This window comes from Hibiscus syriacus, unplaced genomic scaffold (genome assembly GCF_006381635.1).
Source record: "Hibiscus syriacus cultivar Baekdansim isolate YM2019G1 unplaced genomic scaffold, ASM638163v2 tig00116965_pilon, whole genome shotgun sequence".
NCBI classification, from domain to species: Eukaryota; Viridiplantae; Streptophyta; class Magnoliopsida; order Malvales; family Malvaceae; genus Hibiscus; species Hibiscus syriacus.
Genome location: NW_024063490.1, coordinates 4,457,155 through 4,481,168, shown reverse-complemented (window position 1 = coordinate 4,481,168; position 24,014 = coordinate 4,457,155). Strand labels below are relative to the sequence as shown.

The 24,014-nt window shown below is 33.8% G+C and overlaps 1 protein-coding gene and 1 long non-coding RNA gene across 3 annotated transcripts; one reads left to right on the top strand and one right to left on the bottom strand.

The window, feature by feature from the left end:
• Positions 1 to 6,921: 6,921 nt before the first annotated feature.
• Positions 6,922 to 10,069, bottom strand: LOC120191175 (mitogen-activated protein kinase homolog NTF3-like). 2 transcript variants are annotated; one of them, XM_039194148.1, is made up of 3 exons: positions 9,701 to 10,069; positions 9,024 to 9,449; positions 6,922 to 7,918 (listed from the first exon to the last, which is right to left on the bottom strand). In XM_039194148.1, exons 2-3 carry the CDS (start codon positions 9,444 to 9,446, stop codon positions 7,223 to 7,225), a joined length of 1,119 nt encoding a protein of 372 aa, XP_039050079.1. In that variant the 5' UTR covers positions 9,447 to 9,449; positions 9,701 to 10,069; the 3' UTR covers positions 6,922 to 7,222. The 2 variants fall into 2 exon arrangements, with proteins under 2 accessions (XP_039050079.1, XP_039050080.1); XM_039194149.1 differs by lacking the exon at positions 9,701 to 10,069 and having other exon boundaries at positions 9,024 to 9,452.
• Positions 7,831 to 23,485, top strand: LOC120191177. Its single transcript, XR_005522668.1, has 3 exons — positions 7,831 to 7,966; positions 16,221 to 16,223; positions 23,470 to 23,485. It is a non-coding gene; the product is annotated as an uncharacterized LOC120191177 (long non-coding RNA).
• Positions 23,486 to 24,014: the final 529 nt, after the last annotated feature.

The following is a 24,014-nucleotide window of genomic DNA, read 5'->3' as shown; positions in this document are numbered from 1 at the left end:
ATTGGTGAATATCGGACCAGCCCAATCATTTCCTCAGTCCTGGGTTCCATCATTAAAGCTTGGTTGCTCCGTATTGGGCTCTCCACGGGGATCCCGCAGCCTGAACCTGTTCCCAATGTTAGCCCGTCTCGTGTCACCTCCTTTTCGAAATGCCATTTGAATACTTAATTTCATGATATTTTCCCCATTCTCTTTAGTAATTATCATATTTTCCCCTAATTCCCCTTCATCATAACAATACCCCTCCACCACTTGATTCTTGTCCCAAGGATCGAAGTCCGAAAATTGAGACTCCAACACTGAGTGGTCTTCCCACATACGTTATAGGACGATTTTGGCATTCCACCAATTCTTTATCAAAAACAATGGTTGAGAAGACTAGAAGTTGGTCATCATCATTCACATCAGTAGGATGAATCGAAGTTAAGTCATGTGGCCCTATCTTTCGCTTCAATAGGTTAACATGAAAAAATCGGGTGAATCTTAGAAGAGGTAGGAAGTTCTAGCTTGTAAGTGATGTTATGATAAGGCTACAACAAAGTGCAAGCATACATTATCGTGTTCAAGTAATAAAGTGGAAGCTATAAAAGTTTCGGATGTCGAATCCAAAAAGAGCAAAACATGTTACAAGAGATTTGTGTGGCAAGTGTCAAAAGATATATGATGAAATAAAAGGTAATAGCAAATAGATAAATTAGAATAATAGATACCAGGCAATGCTACAACATTCAAGAGAACATCAGATCAAGGATTAAATGGATGTGGATATTATATGGCAATTTTTACTATGATTATGCTTTAAACATTATACCTATGTGTCACGCAAGGATTAAAAATATTTAATTAACAAGAATCAATCCTCATTAATTCAAGTAACCAAACAATTAACAAGAAACAATAAACAATGCATGATAATTGGCAACATACATCTAATTACACCAACTTTTCTTTTCACAAATAACAATGCTGATCAAAAGTTATATTAAACATCCATAACTTTCATTTCTAAAAATCATAGAGAATATATACATAAAGAAATTTTAATTCTAAAACTATCTCATAAGTTCGACAGCATTTGAAAAATAAAATCTAAGCATTGAACATAATAAAAAGCATTTAAACAAACACATACCGTTCAAAACCAAATAATATTCTAAGTTATGAAAAACATTCAAATAAATTGTCACTTCCCTATCTCAATTGAAGAAATAAAGATAGAGAAGAATCTTCTTGATCATCGTTGCTACACGGTAGTGCTCCCCCAACTATTGTAGCATTTCTTAGCGAAAGGCTTAGACAATCATGGCTCACTCAAGACAGATTTATGTGGAGAATAATGTTTTGAGAAGAAAGAATTGATTCTAATGGTGTAAATTCCTCTCCCATTTATAGGCTGAAAATTCAAGCTTTCAACTAATTAAATCGCTCCACGTTTTAGGTGATATTTTGGCTAAATGATAGTTGTCCATCCAATTGTCCTATTCCAGAATTTTCTCTAACCGTCTGCGACTGAGCAATTGCTGCCAGTTCTGCATAGTGACCTTGTGCAACATCGCTTCATAGCATCACCTACAACCACAACATCAGTGTACCAATTTTCAACAATAAATATCAAAATTATCCCAAAGTCTCAACTAACTCCCATGATGCAAATGATGCAAAAACATGTACAAATGATCCTAATATCCTCCTGTTCAATCTAAACCTAGGTAAAAATATCCAACATGCTAACTCTTTTGGAGAGTTATCATACCCCAAACATAAGTGTTTGCTTGTCCTCAAGCAACAAAATGCATAAAATGCAACTACTTCTATACAGTAATGTCATAGAATAACATCATTAAACTAAATCAAATTTTTAACTTCCTTTTTCAGCCCTCAAAATATTATAGCAGCAATGAGTACAACATTCATATGATCTAAAATTAGGGAATGCAATGTTAACTTATTAAAATCAGAATCCACAAAGTGTAGCAGTGCACATGCTAGGTGTATCCAATCAAGACTTAACTAAATTAGAAAAAATTGTCCATACTTACTTATTCAATTTCAATGTTCTAGCAACCCTCTTAACCTGTAACTAATGTTAGAGTAAGTTGCATGCCACTCCAGTTTATCATGACTACTATTTAGCTTAACTAGGGCTTCAACTTATCACAACTACCTTTCAGTACTTGAGTAATAAGATGTGGTCAACAACGAACCCCCTAGCATTTTAGGTAGAGTCATCATGTGAAAAGTTTCATTCACCCATGCTATTCGAGACTATCTTTGTAACACCTATTTTTCGTATACGTTTCCGTACACAAGTCATAGGTGTCACATGACTTTAAAAAAAACATTCACTCATTTGTAAAACCCATAAAATTTTGTTTCGAAATTTAAAACAAAACATTTTAATACAAAAATAAAACATTCGTTGAAACATATTACTATAAATTATCACTTTAAATACATTCAATAACATTTTTCCTAAAGTCGATTACATGCTAGCTAATTTTCAAAATAAACATGATTGTCCTACTGTTACTGATGAGATTCAACCTTAGATTGATGATAGTTGCTACTGTACCCCTTACCCGACTAGTTTTTGCTTTTACTTACGCGTGAAATCAACACACATTAAATATTTATTTAGTGAGACATAATATCGTAAAGAAACTGCAATTTATACATATCATGGCTATTTTATTACGAACTAAATCGCATACTCCATAAGGATCAGATAAATCCTTATCAGTTAAACCAAATTTCTTTCATACAATCATCGAAATTATTCTTAGTATGCCCAACATACCTATCTTTCTGTATATTTTTCCCAATTATTCTTTATTTGTCCTATGTATGTTAAATGAGAAAGTAATGTACATGTATTGCACCAAAGTGTCAAATGGTCATTTATCTTTTATAAATACCATGAGTGGCACTTTATACACCGTTAATACATCGTTATATATATTTTTATTTGTGGTATCCTTTCATGCCGATTATGCATCGTTATGCATTTTCATTTATCACATCCTTTCATGTCGATAATGCACCGATATGCACCGATATGCATTTTCATTTATGGCATCATTTCATGCCGATAATGCACCGTTATGCATTTTCATTTATGGCATCCTTTCATGTCGATAATGCACCGATAGGCATTTAACTTGCATTAATGGAACATTTTTGCAAAAAATGCACCATTTCATCTAACTTGCATTAGTGACACCTTTCTGCCAAAAATGCACCGTTAGGCATTTAACTTTCATTTTAGAACAGTTTCTACTCTAAAACTTATTCATAATATCATTTTCATACACATTACAAACATATATTAAATATTGTAAAACATACATTAAATCAAAACACTAGAGATTGACTCATTGCGAGTCTCCCTCATCCCATATAATTACAATAAATGCACTTACCTGATATACCTTCCTAGTATACTGTAATGACGTCCAACTACTCGGCAACTTTATCCTTGCCCTTTTTCTTGCTTGACTCGGGAGCTTGGTTATGATCTACACAAGCATCCATTAAGTACACATACCATACAAATGTTAGTATACTCTCTAACATTTATACTTTAATAATACTAAAAAGTACTATTATTTTCAATTTCTGTTACAATTTCAGTCTATCTTACAATTTCAGACTCAATAGTATTGGTACCCTACCATGGTATCGATACTTCTATACTATGGTACCAATACTCCCTTTCACTATCGATACCATTTCTGCATTCTAAAATCCATGGTATCGATACCTTTCTCTTAGTATCGATACCCACATCAGTATCGATACTAATTGCAGCAGTATCGATATTGATCATCGTAATTCTTCAAATTTAAACCTATAGTATCAGTACTGTTCTTCCAGTATCGATACCCCTACCCATATTTTCCATGTTTTAAACTCGATTTTCACTAAATTTTTGTTTAATTCTCTTACTTTTACCTCTAAAAATACCCTTAAACTTAACATCACTTAATCCAACTAACTTTCCTCCATTTAACTTCTTATAACATCTAAATTCTCCAAATAACATCTCAAACTAAGGATCATACTACTTTTTCTAACATATTTTTAATCACATCCAAGGCTTCTAATCTATTATTTACTTCTTTGACAAGTTAAATATACTTGTAAATATCAATAAAAACTCACATTTCAATAAATCACTCAAAAACCCATTTTCTTCAATCTCAAATAAAACATTCATTTCTTAGTTTTAATCCTCTTTAACCCTTTCTTAATCTTACCCATCACATAAGTTTTCAAAAACAAACCCAAAACGAAAGGAAAACCAACATTAAAGAACCCTTACCTTCGCTATGGAGGGCACAAGACTAGGGGGAAGAAGAAGAGAACTTAGCTTGTTCTCACATTTTCCCTTTTTCCCTTTTAAATACCCTAATTAAAATGGATATTAAATCCATTTCCCCTTAAAGAACCAAAATACCCTTTCATTCTTCCATTCTTACTAATTGGTCTTAATCACAATTTCTAAATCATTTTCTTATATTTAACCATTTATTCAATTTAATCCTCCAAATTTTTAAATCTTTTCAATATAGTCATTGACCTGATATTTGGGGTATTACAATCTTTCCTACATAGTGTTCACTATGTGTACTAGACTTGACTTATCAGCGGAGTGTCCTAGAGCTAAATGTTGTCATGATCAATTTATTTGACTAGAGCTAGTTGGGCACCTCAAGCAATTATAAAAAAAATTAACAGATTGCTATAGCATCTAATAAAGACATGAGATTTAAAGTTAAAAAATTATAATTTCTTAAAGTATTGAGAACATGCACTTATAGTCTAAAAAGGTTTCTATGCATCCTAATTCTAACAAGTCTTTAAAACATTCTCACAACATTTCACAATTTTAAAATTTTCATCATAGGGCATTAAAAAAAATTCACTAAAAACTTCATTGAATGAATAACATTAAACATGCAACATTACTGGTCGTGTTGTGCAAGTGCTAAAATTGAACAAATATTATGTGCAAGTATACACATTCGAGCAAGTAATATAGTAGTGAGTGATTATCGTCCCCATAGGGATTGGAGGGATTTTTTTTAGTAAAGCTATAGTAAAAGGGTGTCACTATATATATGTGTGCGCGCGCGCATCCGCGTGTGCGCCCTCGTGTGCGTGCGAACGTACATGCGTGTGTGTAATGGTATAGGCAAATGATTAAAATTGTTTTGGCAAAAGTTTATGTGAAGTGATGAGGTAAACAATAAATTAATATATTAGCAAAATAAAATTAAACTTCGGAGAATGAAATAAGACTTGATAACCTTACACAATCAAACTTCTACAGGGATAAATGGTTGGGTTTGTTGTGGCAATTAATATTCTATGTCGAGAATGTTCTATGTATTCTATGAGTATGTTGCTTGACATGATTTGCTAATAGTGCTCCTAGGCTATCTCAAGTAAGGAACCTGACAGAAAAATATTACGGCAATACCTCTCAGCGTGAACTGCATTACTAGCCTATGAAGAAACTCTCTTCTTATATCTAAGGCAGATTAGAACCTTACCATCCTTTTAGCTCCCTTGTTCACGTCCATCTAGCCTAACTCTCTCAATATTAGACATCTATACTTAGAAAACGGCTAATTCTTGAAAGCTCTTACGAGACTAAGCATTTAAAATATAAACAATAAGCAAAACAACATTTAAGCATAAAATATTCAACCATTCATTAACACAAAATAAAAATCATTCACAACAAACTCACGTCAAATAAAGTTAGTTCATGGTGGGACTAAGTTTATCCATCATCAACGTTAAATACAAACCCATGTAAAATAAAGAAATGAAAGCACAAGGATAAGAAAACTCCCAAATAAGCTACTACCGTGACCAAATGTGAAAAGATTATTCCGAGTAATAATATTTTTCCGTAAACCAAATGTGAGAATGCAATTCCCAAAAAAAAAAAGATTATTCCTCTTGACAATTTTATTTTCCGCGAACCAAACACCCTTTACTGCATGCAACAATATACCTTGACATTAAATTTTGAAAAAGCCAAATATTAAATTATTAAAAGTTCCAAAAACTTTAACAACTATTAGAATAAATTTTCAACATTTTTGGGAGAAATACTATGTATATTAAAGAAAATTTTGAAAAAAAAAAATAAGTTCATTAAGAATTTTTTTATTGAAAATTAGGTCATAAAGAAAAATTTTGAATTCTGGGAGCTGAAGGTCCCCGACTCTTTATATCTTCTGCCTCTAATTGCATGGCTCGTTATTATTTTGTAGTTTTATGCACCATGAATATATTAAACAAAATCAGAATGGACTTCTCGTACAAACAATTCCTCCAATGATTAAAGCCTCCATAATAAGATAATACCTCCAAAAGTTCTCTTCCGTCGACTCGTAAACTTCGGGTTTCATATCGAATATTATTAATTTTCTTGGGTCAAAAGAAAAATGCGTGAATGATTTAATTTGATTTGGTTAACTGTTGATGACTTTATAACTTGAGTTAATTCTAGGGTAAGTACAAGTTTAATAGTCAACTATCACTTTTGTTCCCTTCTGGTTTTAATTTTATTTTGATTACCCGTCACTAAAAATATAAAAGATATGTTCACGTGACATTTTTTATTTTTTTCAATGATGATAGGACATTATCTTATGATGATACATCAGCAACAGGTAACCAAAATAAAACCAAACTAAACGTTTGTATGATTTTGAAAAAAAAATTGGATCATCAAAATGAAAAAAAGTGATACTTGGGGTACTAAACATGTATTTACCCTTCATTCTATTAATGGAAGTCCTGTTCCATTATTAACTTAATCAACCACATTCAATCCCTAACCCACACCAAAAATAGGGAGCCAGACTTCAACTACAATCATTCATCACAAGCTAACTTCCCCAATGTCTAAACTTAATGTACATAACATGTAACAAAAAATTAGTCCAAAGGCTCGTGTTTGCCCCATAAAATATCACACTTACAAGTTTCCTTTTTCAAGGCATCTACGGAAAGAACTCAAACTCCTAAACAAGTAATTGGTACAAAATTTAGTTATATCATGCATCACAGCATACAACCGACACATATTGCCTGTGTTTCTCCGACATTATTCAAACCATTAAGGAGTAGCAAAGACATTATTCAAACCATTAAGGACTAGCATCTATTACCACCAGAGTGATTAAGGAAAATGTGGAAAAGATTAGGCGCACACCTCACCATTGAGGTTGGCAGCTTCAGGGTGGTAATAAAGCATTTCCTTCCACATCATCTCCCTGATCATTTCTTCCCCCAGATCCTCATCTATGTCAAGATCGATTGGCACTTGGGCCGGAGGATTGCTGTTGGGATCATACAAGGGTGCCATGTAAGGGTGTTGGAGTGCTTCGGTTACACCAATCCTTTTCGAAGGATCAAATACAAGCATTTTTTGCAGTAAATCGATTGCCAAAGGATGGGCATTCGGATAAAGACGGGGAAAGGGGATTCCCCGAGAATATGGGAGTGATTTAATGTAGTTCCTTGCCTTGGGGTTATCTATGAATTCAAGATCCTCTTCCTTCTGGCTGCCAATAGTGTTGATGATCAGCTTAAGTTGGTTGAGACACTCTGTACCAGGGAAGATAGGTTTCCGGCCAAGAAGCTCGGCAAAGATGCATCCGACAGACCACACGTCGATGGATGTTCCATAGTTGTCACAGCAGAGGAGAAGCTCAGGAGCCCTGTACCAGCGAGTGACAACATACTCTGTCATGAATTGACCCTTGGCATTGCTTGTGCGAGCCAGTCCAAAGTCGCAAATTTTAAGATCACAATTTGCATTTATAAGAAGGTTTCCAGGCTTCAGGTCACGGTGGAGAATATTTGCAGAGTGAAGATACTTCAAGCCTCGAAGTAACTGCAAGAAGGAGATTGAGGTACAATTTTTTTTTAATATTAGATCATTGTCACAGCAGAAACTTTAATGCAAAATTCAAGAACATTACCCCTGCATAATCTTTTCAATTACTAAATAAAAGTCATGCACATAAAAGCTAGAAGTCCCATTACGCCCAAACAACTGAGAGAAAATGCAGTCACGACCATGGTTTCAAATCGCGGTCGCGGTCGCGTTTTCGTTCATTTCAGGTTTACCGTGATTGTGGCCGTCGCGGGCGCTATCGTGGGTGTAGCGGGTAACTCGGATGGTGGCGAAACCGTAATTTCGCGAACAAAATCACGTTTTCGGACCGTGATTTGAAACCCTGGTCACAACTGATGCAGCTACTCCGAAATGTGCTTCTTTATGAAAAACAATTTTTATAATAGTAGGCCTTTGGATAAAAGCTTGTAGAAGCATGATCATACCAGATATATTAGAGATGAAAGTAATAATCATTTCAGGCCAGTACATTATGGTCGAAAGCTAGAATGCCTAGAATGTGTTTCTCGATAAAAGCTATCATGAAATAGCTCCCATCATGTCAGTCCCTAACTGTTGTCTAGTCATGTTAAAACATTGGAGATTAATTTGCAGGAACAATCATTTTGATCGACCAATAATTTAATAGAGTGCTAAGAATGAATGTAACAACCAGACAGTAGTACTATTCAACAAAGGAGAACAACCAAAAAGGAAAGCACAAGAAATAAAAATATAGATTACATGATAATTATCATAAATTAGTGTACTAGTGGTAGTAATGCGAAGTTATGCAACATAGAATCCATGTAAAACACATTCAAATTTGACACTTTCCGTTCTTGATTCCTTGCTTAAACTTCATTCAAGTAGAATGTAATGAAGTTTGGCACAAAGGAATGTTTGTTAAAACATGCGCACACAAAATGTATGAATTGCAAGCCCGTGTATATAAAATTAGACCCTTTAGTTTCTTGCTCCGTATATTAACTTCATATAACTGAAATGTAACACCGCGTAGCAAGAACAGTTATCCATTTTAAACAAATAATCTAACAAAACTATCACAATAAGATGCTTTTGCAAAGGGATTCGTATATACCTGGAAGAGGAAATACTGACAGTGATCATTTGAAAGCGCTTGGGAAGACTTAATAATTTGATGCAAATCCGTATCCATAAGTTCGTACACTAGATAAACATCCTTGAAACTTCTCCTATGAATGGGCATCATGACATCTTTCAAGGCAATCACATTTTCATGTCTAAGATGTCTGAGAAGCTTCAGTTCACGCAAAGTCCTCAGTGCATCAACCCGGTTGTCAAAGGCATTGTGTATCTTTTTAATGGCGACTTTGTCATCAGTTTCGCGATTAACGGAAGAGCAAACGATACCATATGCCCCTTTCCCAATTGGCTTGATGGGCACATACTTGGTGTCAATTTCGAACAACGTTTTCCACATGGAATAGTAATGTTTTCCTGGGTAATGAATACCATTCGGAGGCTCCATTGGCGTTGCCATCTCCTGCTTTTAACCCCCCCCCCCCCCAAAAAAGAAAGAAAGAAAGAAAGAATAATTACATGAATAAACCAGACTCCATTTATAAACAGATACTTAATAAAGGGAAAAAAGGTTTCCACTTTGGGTGGAATTGATTTTAGTAATTACTGTACTGATTATTTTCAGTTAATTAACGAAAGGCATCGACTTCACCACACAATTAAAGGAATTTAAAGAAGAAAAAGGCGAAAGAAGTAAGATTACTAAGTTTTTACCTGTTTCGATATTTTCTCCGCGGTTCTTCTTTGATACTAAACGAACTGAACCTGGAGAATTTGGGCGAATTCTGTCGGCTAATCAACGTCGGAATTCATTTCAAAATCATCAGAACAATAAGGAAACCCTAATTGAAACAAGGTCAAGGTTGAAGTATGAGCTAGAGCAGACCGATCTCGATTCCGCGAAAAAAAATCAACTAGAACTCCACACAGAAAAAAAGAGATACTAGTTTGGATTCTGAGTGCAATTATTAGTTGTGAGAGAGATGAGATCTGAAGGACGGGAAACTTGGTTACCTGGAGGCCATTAGAGTAACGACAATACCAAACAAATAATTATTAGGATTTTTCTTTTCTTTGGGTTGGATTTAACCTGCACCGGCTTTCACTCCGGTGACGACAGCTACTGCATCTTTTCTTTTTTAAGTTTGCCCATTCATGTAGGGGCCCCACTGTAGCAGCGGCGGCAACCGTTCATTAGAAAAAGCTCCATCCATATACGACGTCATTTTATATCGGTTTAGATATAATACCATTTTCTGGATGGTATCTTATCCATATTACAATCAGAAAGTGTTTAGATTTTGCTTTTATCTTTGTCTTCCTTTTTACTGTTTTTCTTAGGAAAGGCGGGTTAATATATAGTTAATGTATAATATTATTTGATACCTTATAAGATATTTAATAAATTCGGTTTAGTGTTATGAAAATGTAGAGTAATAATAATGTTATAGGTGGAAATCATGAATAAATATTAGTTGTCAAACTTAGTTTGTCGGTATGTATCGATACAAATAAAAATGTATTGATCCATAACAATATATATAAAAGGTAAAAATATGATAAAATCGGTTTCATTATGAAAAAACCAGTAAAGCGATACTGGATATATTGAAAGTATTGATTCCATTGAAATAAGTATCGACACTTTTGGAATTTAAAAGAGAAGCAGTAATAGTGTATATAAAGTGTCGATACATAAAAATATATCGATCCATAACAATATAACAGGTAAAAATATGACAAAATCGGTTTCATTATGACAAAACCGGTAAAGTGCTACCGGATATGTTGAAAATATCGATTCCATTGAAATAAGTATCGACATTTTTGGAATTTAAAAGAGAAGAAGTAATAGCGCCTATAAAATGTCGATATTTTATAAAAATGTATCGATCCATAACAATATAACAGGTAAAAATATGACAAAACTGGTTTCATTATGACAAAACCGGTAACGTGCTACCGGATATGTTGAATGTGTCGATACTTTAATAAGTACGCGTAATAAATTATCGATACTTTTAAAAGAAATAAGTAAATATTTTATCGAAAGTATCAACACCTGACATCAAAGTATCGACACTTTGGTAATTGTATCGATTAAATATAAATAACATATCTGGTTAAAATATAAAAGGCATAGCTAAATTTCCTCTGAAAATATATAGGAGACGGCCGAATTTTTGAAATCGAAGCGTAATTGTTGTTGCATTCTAGAAGGCATTTTTAAAGCGAAGTTTGTTTGTTTGTTACTGCAGTCGAATCGAAAAGTACGTTATCGAAACCCTAGTTTTTTATTATTACAGTAATCGGAAATAGGGGTTTTATGTGTTGTTTGGGGTTTTCAAAGTAAAGAAGCATTTGAGACCGATTACAGATAGAAAATGATATTATAGGTAGATAATAAATATCGATACTTTTATAAACTATTATAGGTAGAAAATGATATTGTAAGTTGTATAGAGTATTCCCATTCGTTTGAAGGAAATAGGGATTAGGATTTTTGGGTTTGGTTTGGGGATTTCGAAACCAAGAAGGATTTGGGACCGATTATATAATATTATAGGTAGAAAATAAATATCGATACTTGTATATAATATTATAGGTAGAAAATGATATTGTAGGTTGTATAAATGTGTCGATACTTATAGTAGTTGCCATTCAAATTCTTTTGAATGAAACAATTTTACTACAAGTAGGGGTGTGAATAGGTCAGGCCAGGCCAGGCTTTAAAAGGCATGAGTCTGGCCTACGATGAATTTTTTAGGCTTATACCTGACCTATAGCTTATCAAAGGCTTTTATTTTGGCTCGGCCTGGCCTTTTTAAAAGTTTGTCCTGGCCTGATAGCTTTTTTAAAAGCCTTCTTAAAGTGAGTAATAGATAACCTTTGTTATTCTTTGAAGATGGAGTTACAGTGTGATTTTTTCCGGATCCCCTATTACATTTTGTTTGTTTGTGTTAAATACCCATTTACAACTGAAAAAGAATATTCATACTTCCTTGTGTTTTGTTTTTTTTTTCCAGGTGGAGTGGGTGTGTTGGAGCAGCAAGATATGGGCAGCTCCTTGGGAAAGGTTGAGGTGTGGGCATGAATTGTGGCTGCCAGATAGGGAATCTGGGAGTAGAACATGGTTGTGCATGGTGTGGGGTATGGGCCTAATTAATTAAAAATGGTGCTCATATAGTAAAAAGAAAAAACACGAGTATAGAGAAAAATCTACTCATAATCAAGGCACATGCTTTTGGTTGCCCACCCGTGCAAGTGGGGTTTTAATAATGCTAATTTGTGAACTAATCTAGCTATCAATCTCCCCAATAATTAAAGCATTGTCTTTCATAACTATTAAGGGAAAAAATAATATAAGTATATATATATATATATATATGCTGGCCTATCAGGCTTATAAGGCTTTTTAATAAGCCTAAGCTTGTTCTATTTAATGTAATAGGCTTTTAAAAAAGCCTAAGTCTGATCTATTTATTAAATAGGACAGTCCAGGCCAGGCTTTATGTAGGCCAGGTCGTAGGCCCTTGTAGGCTGACCTGGCCTATTCTCACCCCTAACTACAAGGGTAATTATCGATATTTGCATATTAAATAAATTATATGTAACCAGTATTTGATTTTGATTTGCTTAAACTGATATATGAAGGAAAAATGAAGTCAACGGATCTTACAATTGTTGATTGCGAAGATGACTTTGAAATTGAGGCTAAGATTCGAAAGCAACCGAAGGGTGGATATATGTACTTCTAGTAAGTATCAATGTATTTTTGTTATTATTTTTGAAATTGTAATTGGATTAAAGTATTTAAGAACTTTAAATTGATTACAAATTTTAAATGTTGACAGTATGATCGAATGTCAAAGGATGAAGGAAACTGGCAATCACATCGGTTTGGTATGTAAAATGAAATTAACATTGAGTATTATTTAGCGTTAATGCATTGAATGAGAAACTTTTATGCCTAATATTAGGTGAAAAATGATGTGTTGGAGAAATAGAAGTTGATGAGTGATGCTGAGAAGGAACCTTACATGAAACGGTCAAAGATGGATAGACAATAATACAAAGCTTGGAGGAAAGCACATGAAAAGAATGTATTCATTAAACTTGTAAATACTTTGATAAAAGATATATTAAAACAATAACATTATATATTTTTTAAAAATGTAGGAAGTGTCGACAAGGTGCATCATAAAAAGAGTGAATTCGTTAATTGAACACCTTAAGGAGAATGAGCAATTGAATATGCTGAAAGAAATGAGGTTTGGATCTTTGATAGGAGTGAGGGATCGACCAATTCAGAGGGAATTGTGTCGATCCTTGGTGGAGCAATTTGATGTCCAACAATGTATGGTTAAATATGGTTATTATTCATTTCCTCTGGGGGGGTCTCATGTTCTACCGCCATCTTGGGGGTAGAAAATAAAGGCAAAAGTGTTGTAGAAGTCAATAAGACTAAGAAATGGAAAGCACTTGCCTCCAAATGTGATTTGAAGCACAAGGTGACATATGCTGAACTTGAAGAGGAAATCAAAAGTGGATCTTACAAGGGGGATGACCTAAAGGCCCGAGTTCTATTGTACCTTATCGGGATCTTTCTTTGTCCAACTGGTGATACATCAACGAGCAAGGAAAATATGAATTTGATTTGCGATGAAGGCTTGAAAGGTGAATTCAATTGGGCTGAATATGTCCATTCGAGATTGATTGAATCAATAATCAGCTTTCAAAAGGGCCACCAGAGATACCTCAAAGGGTGCATAACAATTTTAGAGGTAAATGAGTTGAAGAACATTTTTGTATTTTTATATAAAATGATAGTATAGTTATTATATAAAATGATAAATTTAATTATAAATGCAGGTTGCACTATTTGATTTTTGGTCGGAATATGAAAGGCTTAGAGTGGCACATATCCGTGTATGGGGGAAGGAAGAGGTGGTTATAGTGATGGCGAAGTTGAAGTTGGATAGACCGACAAAGCAAGAAAGGGTAATAAATGTAATTAAATAATATTAAGAATATAATCAATGTATTAATATTGTAATTTATTTTTGAAGGTTATTGGTAAGGAGGTAGAGGAGGCAGTAGAGGAATAGGAGAAGAAAGAAGAGATGGTAGTATGGGATGACGGTGAGGGGGATGACGGTAAGGGAAAACAGAGTAAATTCGACATTTTGATGTCTGAATTGGCGGATGTAAAAAAATTCCTTTTTGATATTTTGCAAATACAATCAAGAGTCGAAGAGGCAATTGAGAGGCTTAAGGGGGAAATGGGTGGAAAAATAGATGAAGTGGTGAAAAAAGTTGTGGAGTTGAGGGGTGAAGTTAAGATAATGATGGGTGGTAAAAATGATGGAGTCATGAAGGAAGTTGTGGATTTGAGGGGTGAACTTACGGGGGTGACGGGGGTGGTTAAGAAAAACTTGGATGAAGGGGAAAAAATGAAGGCTGAATTTAAAGAGATGAAGAGTTATGTAGAGGAAAAATACGATGAATTGAAAGAATATGAAGAAGAAAAGATGAAGGAAATGAGGAGGAAGGATGTGGATGTGATTTATACACCGGAGAGTGTTATAGATGTAGATTTGGATTCAGAATGTCCTGCAACAATGAAGAAGAAGAAGAAGGTAAGCTGAATAAAAGAAAACTTAATTTGATTTTTATTATGTTGTTGTGACAAAAATTTGTATGAAAAATTGTAGGTTGAAAAAGCGGAAATTCCAAGCGGAATTGGTGGTTACGAAGCTGCAATGTGTGATTATTTATGGAATAGTGGGTTAGAATTGTCGTAAGTGAAATATATTGTTTTGTGAGTGATATTTAAATATTTAATGACAAAATATTAATCCTAATGTTTCATACAGATATGTTGTAATCGTAATGGGAAATCAATTCGCTACTGTATCTAACGTTGAAATGTTGAAGCTTATGGAATGAGTTAGCAGTGCGGTAAGTAAAAAGTAAAAAATGTTAAACCCTTGTGAATATGTTCTGATTGTGTAATTAATTTTGTTAGGTTATTGATTTGGTTGACTGGACATTATGTTACGAATCGAAAAAGTTATGTGAGAAGATTGACTACCCTCCATACCACTTAGCGGCGAGTTAAATTAATAAATGTTGAAAAGCAGTGTTATAGACGGTAAATTAATAATGATTGTCGCGTAAATACAGCAACAGGTGTTGGAGGTCAACACAACTGTTGATGGTGTTGCGAGCTTTTGGGGGTCGATATTGGATGACTATGTGAAATTCACCGAGTGTGACAAGGTAAGACACCATACGAATTACAAATGATGTTTTATGATATATAATGTTAAATTTTGTCAAATTGGGTGTGAAATTTATTACAGATCCCGATCACAATAAACTACACTGGTTCTCATTAGTATCTGTTGGTATTGTATATGATAGTTGGTGCTGTATATGATAGATTGTGTTGTAACGGTATATGATAGTCTATTTTCATCTCCAGCGGTCAAACAGAGAGTGAATGATGCTAAGAGATTGGTATCTATGAAAGGAAATTATATAAATTATAATGCTTAATTTGTTTGGATCATAACTTGATATTTTTTAATGCAGATGACAATATTAGATAGATATAATCAGGAACGCATTTTTGTAGAAACATGTGACCATCTAAAGGTCCCATTGAAAAAATTCAAATTTGTGGAGGATAAGATGAATGAGCAATTGAATGGGTATGAGATGTTATCATAAATAGAAAGCGCAGTTTATGCAGGTTTCATAATTGACATGTGTGGTATTCAAATTTTGTAACATATATGATTGCGGCATGTATTTGATTATACGGATGGAATCGATCGGTTCTAGAGGAGCAACTGGTGATTTTATAAGTGGAATGAAAAATTAGTTTGCAGTTAAATTGTTAAAAGTCATAGATTGAATGTTGTGATTTACAATACTTAACGTACTGATAATTTGAATATAGGTTGTTGGAGAATGGGATCGTATGCAAAAATTAAACGATCTCGTAAGTAACGATCAAAATAAACGAAGAGAGAAGATGACAAAAGTTGCCATCAGACACAGAAATAACAAAAGGGCATGATGATGTCAATGTAAGGGAAATTTTGTATTCGATTTATAATTTGTATATGAATGTAATTATGTATGAGATGAGAAAAGTTAGCAATATGTTGTTGTACATGTTTCTTATACATAGTAGGAGTCATGTTGATACTTAAGATATATCGAGATCGTTGTCTGCATTATTCCAAATGTCACTAACATAATTGTCATCATGTGCGGGCTGAATGGTCATTTCATTCCGTCTTCAAAAAAATTAGTTGATGTAGACTGTGTGCTTGTTTCCAAACTGAGCTTGACCTGAGGACATGTTAGTTTGTTATGTCCCTCACCGTTGCAGAACCCACATCGCCTAATTTTCTTCTCGACCTTATTCTTTGGTATTTCTTTTCGCTTGTGTTGTTTTCGTTGTGGGTCACGAACGTTGTTTACTACAGTTCTCCGATTGATTGAATCATTTAAACCAAATGAGTTTTCAAATTCTGCTGTTAGTCTTTTCATCTCATCTCTTGAGGTTTTGAAAGACACATATGTCTTTGAAGCAATGTAATATAACCGACTTGACGTTGCACGTAGAGCAGCGAACCTTTCCATTTTCATTACTTCTAGAGGCACATTCAAGTCAACAAAACTGGGTGCACAAGCCTTCGCATCCTTAGTCCACCTACTTTGAATCAAAGACCCAGGCAAATATGTGTAATCCAAGTGCTTCAAAACATGAAGTTGATGGCGACATGGATGTCTGACGGACTCGAATTTTCTATATGGGTAATTTAGGGTTCATGTACCAAAATTAAAACTGATTTCAAATGTCTTATTTTTCTTTGTACTTTGTCAAAATATAATTTTGACATTCATCTGATAAGTCCTGAATCTGGTATAACGTCTCCCGTTAAAGTTCTTCTTGGAACAAACGAAAAGATTTGCGCGTATAAATCTCAGCAGTATGGCTTTCAAGGTCAATCAGTTTTGTGATATGGAAGGGCTTCGTCTGGGAACTTAAGTAATCCGCTTTCAACTCGTTCATACGCACTCTACTAATTCCTTCTTCAATTGTACGAATAACATCTAAATATGTCTTCTTGTGTTTCAGTGAAATCGCGAGTGAAGCATTCATAGACTCACACCTTTGTGTTGAGCGAATATTGACAAAGAAATGACCGGTTAGATATGCTTGTGACCATAAGTGCCGAGTATTTCCCTTCTCAATCACACATGGATGCTTTTCGACATTGAATTCTAAAACAACTGAACGCCAGTGAATATCAAATTCATCGATTGTCCACCAAGAAGTCATGCATTTTGAGAATGCTACTGTAAATTTTGAGTCACCAATGTTAGCTTGTGCATTGCGAGAAAGATGCCAAGAACATAATATGTGCTTATCAGAAGGGATAACAGATTTGATAGCCCTCTGCATTGCCCTATCCCAATTGGTGACAACTGAAATAGGCGATTTATTCATCATGGCTTCTAAAAAATTCTTTAGCACCCACTCGAAAGATTGAGACGTCTCGTCAGCTATTATGGCAGTAGCAAACACAATTGTGTTACGGTGATGATTGACACCGACAATAGGCATAATTGGTCGACCATACAAATTATCTTTGTACGTTGTGTCGAACGCAATTACATCACTGAAACATGTGTAATCTGATCTTGATGTACAATTTGACCAAATAAGATTATGTAATGCCCCTGATTTGTCTACCGAGTATGTCATAAAACAACCCGGGATCATCATGTTTCTTATAATCAAAGTAAGCAATAAGTGCATTCACATCCCCATTGTAGATTTCCTTTACTTTACATCTTTGAAATGCATTGTAGAGGTCTTTATGTGTAAATCCAAAAATATGATAACCCCCTGCCTGCTGCGTTAAATAGTTTATTACTTGTGATGTGCCAACACCGACTTCTTTCAATATTGTTGCCTCATCGATATCAGCCTTACTTACAGCTTTATTAGAACGCATAAATAGTGTCATAGCAGGTGTGCACAATGCATGATTATGTTTATGAGAAGACTTACTTACAACCTACTGATCTTTTGTATTTGTTGTTGTAACTATGACTTTAGCCCATCCCGTCCTTGTGACTGGCATATGAGCACGTTGACGATCAACAGTATTGACTTTGGATACTCAAAACACTTCTTTGGAACAACAAAATTCTTGTGTCTTCACATTCCCTTCCATATCAAGCTGTGTTGTTCCCCGACGTACACTAAAACCATGTTCCCGTGTGAATCCCTTGTAAAAGTACCAAGCTTGATCATATGAAGAAAAGAGATGACCAACCAATCTGTCAGATTCATCAACAATAAGTACATCATGGCATTCCTCGGTTGGCTTAACATTTTCTGATGCAGTATGATCCATATGGCAAAAATTTGGTTGTGCAAGTTCAATTGTCACAACAGGAGTTGATGGAGATGTAAGTAAAGGTTAATAGGATAACATGGTTCAGTGGTGCTTTCAATAGGATGTAGTAGTTGAAGGGTGGGTACAACATTAATTTTGTAGGACATATTTAGGTATGTACAATAACTAAAAAATTCAACTTTTATTACTTTAAAGTATTAATAGGTAAATTTACAATGTAAGTGGTAAAAATAGACTTTTTTAATAACAAAATTAGTAAACACAAAGTTTCCAACATTTTTGTCCAGTATGGTTCCAAAACTTGAGGTATCGATATATTTATCATAAGTATCGACACATTATAAAATAATAGGTAAATTTACAATGTAACCGGTAAAAATATACTGGTTTTATGAGAAAATAGGTTAACATAATGTATCGATATTTTTATAAATTGTATCGATACTTTATGTCCATAATGACTGCCAAACAAGATGCACACATAAAGTGTCGATACATTTATTGTAAGTATCGATCCTCAAAACATCAAAACCGATTATTATAAAGTAATAGGTAAAATATATCGGTTTAATGAGAGAATAGGTAAACATAATGTATCGATAATTTTAAAATTGTATCGATCCCAAAAACATTAAAACCGATAATTATAAAGTAATAGGTAAATTTACAACGTAATCGGTAAGAATATACCGACTTTATGACATAATAGGTGAACATATTGTGTCGATACTTTTGGTCCAGAATGAATGCCCAACGAGGTGCACGCATAAAGTGTCGATACATTTATTAAAAGCATCGATCCCAAAAACATCGAAACGATTATTATAATATAATAGGTAAATTTACAATGTAACGGTAAAAATATGCCGGCTTAATTATAAAATAGGTCAACATAATGTATCGACACTTTTTAAATTTGTCTCGATACTTTTTGTCTAGAATGAATGTCCAACGAGGTGCATGCATAAAGTGTCGATACATTTATTAAAAGCATCGATCCCAAAAACATCGAAACCGATAATTATAATGTAATAGGTAAATTTACAATGTAACTGGAAGAAATTTACCGGTTTAATTAGAAAATAGGTCCACATAATGTATCGATAAATTTGTGTCGACACTTTTGGTCCAGAATGAATGACAACGAGGTGAACGCATAAAGTGTCGATACATTTAAAATTGTTTCGATCCCAAAAACATCGAAACCTATAATTATAATGTAATAGGTAAATTTACAATGTAACTGGTAGAAATTTACCGGTTTAATTAGAAAATAGGTCCACATAATGTATCGATAAATTTGTGTCGAGACTTTTGGTCCAGAATGAATGACAATGAGGTGCACGGATAAAGTGTCGATACATTTAAAATTGTATCGATCCCGAAAACATCGAAACCGATAATTATAATGTAATAGGTAAATTTAGAATGTAACCTGTAGAAATACCGGTTTAATTAGAAAATAGGTGAACATATTGCGTCGATACTTTTTAAATTGTGTCGATACTTTTGGTCTAGAATGAATGCCCAACGAGGTGCACGCATAAAGTGTCGATATATTTAAAATTGTATCGATCCCTAAAACATCAAAACCGATAATTATAATGTAATAGGTAAATTTACAATGTAACCGGTAGAAATATACCAGTTTAATTAGAAAATAGGTCCACATAATGTATCGACACTTTTTAAATTTGTGTCGATACTTTTGGTCTAGAATGAATGCCCAACGAGGTGCACGCATAAAGTGTCGATACATTTAAAATTGTATCGATCCCAAAAACATCGAAACCGATAATTATAATGTAATAGGTAAATTTACAATGTATCCGGTAAAAATATATCGGTTTTATTAGAGAATATGTAAACATATTGTATCGACAATTTTTAAATTGTATCGATTTTTTTTAATTAAGCGTGTTTTTCCTTCATTATTTAAATGTTAAAAGAATCTATATAAACCCTAAATAAAAAAACCCAAAACCTAAAGACAGAAGAGAACTCTTCTACTCCAATGAATACTAGCATTCATAACAGTTACGATCAGATCTTCAGGTAAATTTATTGATATTTTGCTATAAATTAGGGTTTGATTGATTTCCATATTGGACTCTTTTTGTCCTTAATGTGTTTGTGTTCCAATGTAACATCATCCACACCCAAATGGCTCCAAAATGTCATAGGCGCGAGAACCCTAAATCTTCTTCTCAACCAACCTCTTCTCAACGACAACCTTCTCCTCAACCAAATGCTTCTTATGAACAAATCTGGTCGTTCAAAACTCTGAACTTTAGAACCAATGAGGAGAAAGAAATATGGTAGAGGAGTTTCAAAGTAAGGAAGATTCGTCCAGAACGTGTCATTGACATGGGTTTATTGTTTGATGAGAAATATGATTTTAGTTTTAAAACCACATTTACATCTTGGGGTTGGCTTGAATTCCTCGGTGTAGAACTAAAATATTACCCCAACCTAGTTAGAGTATTCTACAACAATGTTTCCTTCCAGCGTGAGCCTAATAAGACTAATATAATAGGAATTAATACCCATGTCATGGGGAAGGATATATATATATATATATATCTCCGGATTCTATTACTTATGGTATAGGTGTCGAGAATAAAGGGGATTGGGATGAGAATGATTTAGATACTTCAATCCAACATGTTGATAGAAATAGCATAATTCACCTAGATGTAAAGTCGAGAGTGTTTCACAAGATGCTCACTTGGTTTATTCGACCTTCTGGGGGAAACTTTTCAATGATTCGAGACAACGATTATTAGTGGTTAGCAAAGTATAGATCCAAAACGAATCCAAACATTGCTAAACTGATATTTAAGATAATTGTATATATGGTCACAAAGGGAGCATCAATTTCAACTTCACTACTATATGGATATGTCATCACTCATCTGTTGAAGAAGCATAAAGTTGATTTTTCGCAAGACTCCCATGTTTGATTAACCCGCAAGATTGACATGTTATTAATGACTAGAGCGGGATACGATTTTGTTGAAAATGTTGATTGGAAGCGTGTCAAGGATGTTGTTGGATTAGAATAAGAGAATGAGCAAATGGACCCCATTGGCCATGAAGACGACCAACCAATGGGATATACAATGATGAAAGACACTCTAGGTAGAGAGGATGTCACAATTAAGACAGTGATGGAATACATGGTCAGTTTTCGGGAGCATATTGATTCTCTTGTGAGCGAAATGTGAGCCGATATTTCATCATTGCATGATGAAGTCTTCATCTTGCGTGACGAATTACGTCAACGACATCAAACGAGTTAGGTAACTAATTATTTATGTTTTTAAACATTTATACATTGTAAAATGATTTTATTTTCTTTTAACAGATGTGGACAACCAAGCGCTCAATGAAGATGACGATGATGAAGATGATGATGATGATCCAAACAAGTATATCGTGTCTGCAACACCGTCGGCAAGAAAACTTGTAATTTTTTATGTCAATGGTTTCCTTGCCTACTTCTTAAAAAATGCAAAAGGTTTTAATTTTGTTCATTTGTATCCATTATTTTAACATATAAACGTACAACATTAATCTCATTTTCTTCATGTTGTAGATGTTATCCTGAGAATAGGAGTATATGAATTTATACATTTTTGTTTACAAAATTTTGCTGTTGCCATTTGGTCTTCCAGGATGAGGTTAGAACTGTTAAGTAGTTGAATTACTATAGACAAAATCGTTAATATACAATTAAATGTTAACATTCAAACTTGATTACAATCTCAGGCATAACATCGACCGTATACTTCAGAAACTACCTTTGTTGTCTGACCAGTTTCTATTCATTTGGGTAAGATGAATGTCATTACACTTTGCTGACTTTTATTTGTTTATGATTCCTACATATTTATGTTCGACTGTTTGTAAACAGGATCAAGGAAAGTGCAAAAAAAAAGATGGTTTTACCTACTGTAAAGATCTCCATGATGTTTGGAACGCTTATCCTGATTTTAACACCCTAAATACACTGTTGGTCGATGATTCAACGCGAAAAATGATTTATAATCCGGTAAGTTACATTTATGCCATATGTTTGTCTAGTTAAACAGGTGTTCATACATTCTTTGATTAACAATTTATGTTTTTATATAGCAATACAATTACATATGTCCACATCCCTTTGACGTTTCCTACTTGGAGGACAATGCTTTAGGTATGACACAAATTTATTCCTGTTTATGCCAATTTAGTTTCTTGTTAGTAAAATTGCACCTGATTAGTTTGATAATTGAAATTATTTATATATGTCATCAGAAAAAGGTGGTAACATATGAGAGTATTTGGAAAATATGTGGAAGATGCCTAATGTTCCAGACTTCGTTAGAAATTACCCTTTTTTATTGGATTAATTTCGTAGTATATGAATTATTTAAACATTGTTATGTATAAATTTGTTGTGTATGTATGTTTGGTTTGATTATATTGTGTGTATATTTTCATTCGATTCACATAATACACATAATGAACTATTTTCAATTTAAAAAATACTAAAACATACAACCACAATAACTGTGTATTTTAATATTCCACAATATAACATGTGACTTACACAGTAAATATTACATTCGGATAGGTTATGCATACCAATCTATCTATCTTATCTCCTATTCTCTTCCATGTGGGCACTTTATTCCCATGTGACAAGTGTGACAACCCCATCAACTCACAACTTGGCTTTGAACTGAATCAGTATTGTCTTTTACCGGCTTAATGGTTTATAACGCATGTTACTTGAACATTATGAATCAATTATGCAATTTCCATGTTCAATTTAACACTGCATTTCATGTTTATTTCATATTTAATTGGAGTTTGAATTTAAATTTAAATTTGAGTTTGAATTTCGATATAAATTTTGGCTTCACTATAAATATGAGCCCGAGCCTTTGTTCTATCCAAACAATAACTTACTCAATGGATGCATTGGGAGGTAACATCAAATTTCATTTCTAAGGTAACAACAACCTTTTTCAAAACTTATTAACTTAGACAATTTGCATGTTATCATTGATTATTTCTAATTTCCATTGTTTTTTTCCCAACTTAAAACGCGAGAGAAATCTCGATCATCATAATCTTGAGTACCAAGAAGGAAGATTAGATATCTGAAGAATACCTTTCGGATACTATCCATTTCAGCCAGCTCATTGAGATAGGTTAACCCTAAATCAAAACCGTCAGAGCAAAACATACTTAATGTAGAAGTAGCTGCAGATTTAAAATCTCAATGGTGATGCATTTGGTTCTCAAATAGTTAAAGCATGTTGAGTTAATCGATCAACGGAATAGGCAAGAGGGGGGGTGAACTGACAATAAAATTTTCAGTGGAAGCTTTTGCAGAAAATTGAAAATATTTGCACAGTGATTTAGAGTGGTTCGACTTTCTCAATCAAAGTCTACGTCCACTACCTTAGCTATCCACACTAAGGATTTTTCACAAATTCACTAATTTGTCTTTCTTTTGAGGACAAAGAGTGACCTTACAAATCCCTCAAGAATTATATCCCAAATTCTTGAGAACACACTCTCCCAAA

What these genes read in the sequence shown, in the direction of transcription:
- LOC120191175 (XM_039194148.1), bottom strand. Translation starts at nt 9,446, where the DNA reads ATGGCAACGCCAATGGAGCCTCCGAATGGTATTCATTACCCAGGAAAA. An exon ending in GTCAGTATTTCCTCTTCCAG is followed by an intron (nt 7,919 to 9,023) that starts GTATATACGAAT and finishes TCCTTCTTGCAG; the next exon opens with TTACTTCGAGGCTTGAAGTA.